Here is a 2,145-nt window from a genome sequence, read left to right on the forward strand (position 1 = left end):
CGCATGTGCCCTAAAACAATTATTTTGAAAATTATTCTTATTTAATTTCAATGGAATCAAATAAATAACTAATATATATATATATATATATATATATATATATATATATATATATATATAAAAGATATTATTTAGTCATAAGATCAAATATGTTTATTTATTTTTTAATTTTGCATATATTAAATTTGTGCATTTTAAAATTTTTTTAATCAATTAATTTATTCAATATAAATTAAAAAATGACTAATTAATTTATTAACAAACTTTCAATAGACTCTTAATTTTTTTATAAAATATATTGAATACGTCAAATTAAGAAATGTATTTATATATAAAATTAATATATAATTTTAGGTTGGTTTGTTTTTAATTTTGTTATTTTTAAGAATTAAAATTAATTTATTATTATTTTCCATTTCATAAAAATAAAATTGAATTTAAAAATAGAAAAGGATTGTGTGTGGCCGACAGTACCGCACGATCATAAAAACAATTTACCATCAATTAAAAAAATCACCGTCCACCGACACTCCCGCGTAATCCCAGCATTAATCCATAATCAGTATCATTAAACTATAATTAAGTAATAATAATGACAAATAAAACAATTATAATAATAATAAAACAATCCTTAATTTATATAATCTGGTTCAGATAGATACCTGGCCACACACATCATAATAATAATAATAATAATACCTCAATCAACGCAACGACGCCGTTTTCCCGATCCTAGATTGCGGAACAATCAAAAGGGAATATAAAATAAAAGAAGGAATAAAGCCCCAAACTACATGTCGTCTGTCGTGGAAGTAATTAAAACGACAAATACAGATCAGATTCGACAATCCGTCACTCCCAGAGCCACACATTGTAATTAGGGAAAGGGAATACGACGGCGTTTCACTCAGATCGGAAAATGAAATGAGATAGAGATAGAGATAGAGATAGAGAGAGATCAGCGGCGGCAGCGGGTGATGGCGGAGCATCCACGGCTGTAGGGATTGACAGGGCCGCGAGCCTTGTAGCAGTTGTGAGTGTAGTAAGGGCGGCCGGAACGAGGCGGGCAAGGGATCCGGTTGGCGGCGAGAGCGCCGTAGGAGATGTAGTAGTGGACTCGGCTCCAGAAGAGAGATCTGCGCGGGTCTTGGTGAAGGTCGTCGTGGTCGTGGTCGTGGTCGAGGTCGGGAATGGAGATTGTGGTGGGCCATTCGAGGGCGTCGGCCATGAGCTTGAGAGAGGTGTCGACAGGGAGATGGGCGGAAGCGGCGGAGAGGAGGAGGAGGAGGATGGTGAAGAAGGGGAAGAGGAGCTTGGAAGCCATGGGAATGGAGATGGAGAGATTGAGAGAGAAGGAAATGCGGTTTTAGAGAGAGAGAGAGAGAGTGATCACATGAGGAAGATGAAGGAGTGAAGGGAGTGTCTGTGATTGGAGTACAGCTGTTGCTAATCAATGCTCTCATCTACGCGTCTCTCGAAATTTCTTTTTTCTTTTTTTTTTAAATAAATATTATAATTTTTTTAACTACACACTAATTCCAATTTTTTCCAATAAAACTTTCTCATTATTTTATTTTTATATACTTTTATTTTTCACTCATAATCTGAAACTATGGGTTAAAATAATAAATTTTAGCTTATATTATAATATTAAATTTTAATTTTTAATATTACTTTATATTTTTATTTACGAGCATTATATTACTTTTTTGTGTACTTTTTTTTTTTACGGTGGTAAAATAGAAATTATGAATTAGACATGGAAAAATATTTAATGCAAGGAACCCGATCCTTACATTGCATGGGTTACTCATTATCATCTATCAACACACACGCGCACACACGAACTAGTGAGAATTGAATCATGTGAAGTGTATTTTGACAGTATAGAGGTCACCGCTAGCAGATATTGTCAACTTTGACATATTACGTATTACCGTCAGTCTCACAATTTTAAAATTATTCTACACGAGAAAGTTCTCAACACCTTTACCACAAATATTTGTTTTCTTCCTTTTTATGTATTTGATTAATAATTATGTGATAACTTATTAATAGGAATTTGGGAGAATAATAATTAATGGAAACAGTTTTAATTAGTTAAGTAATAGAATTATTTGTTTATTTAAAATATATTTGGGAGGC

The 2,145-nt window shown here is 32.6% G+C and overlaps 1 protein-coding gene across 1 annotated transcript; it reads right to left on the reverse strand.

The window, feature by feature from the left end:
- Window positions 1-958: 958 nt before the first annotated feature.
- LOC111777701 (protein RALF-like 34) lies at window positions 959-1,324 on the reverse strand. Its single transcript, XM_023657423.1, has one exon. The coding sequence runs from the start codon at window positions 1,322-1,324 to the stop codon at window positions 959-961; it is 366 nt and encodes a 121-aa protein (XP_023513191.1).
- Between the last annotated feature and the right edge of the window lie 821 nt (window positions 1,325-2,145).

This window comes from Cucurbita pepo, chromosome LG16, assembly GCF_002806865.2.
Source record: "Cucurbita pepo subsp. pepo cultivar mu-cu-16 chromosome LG16, ASM280686v2, whole genome shotgun sequence".
Classification (NCBI taxonomy): Eukaryota; Viridiplantae; Streptophyta; class Magnoliopsida; order Cucurbitales; family Cucurbitaceae; genus Cucurbita; species Cucurbita pepo.

Bases quoted from the DNA above. Each gene is read 5' to 3' on its own strand.
- LOC111777701 (XM_023657423.1), bottom strand. From the start codon at position 1,324: ATGGCTTCCAAGCTCCTCTTCCCCTTCTTCACCATCCTCCTCCTCCTC.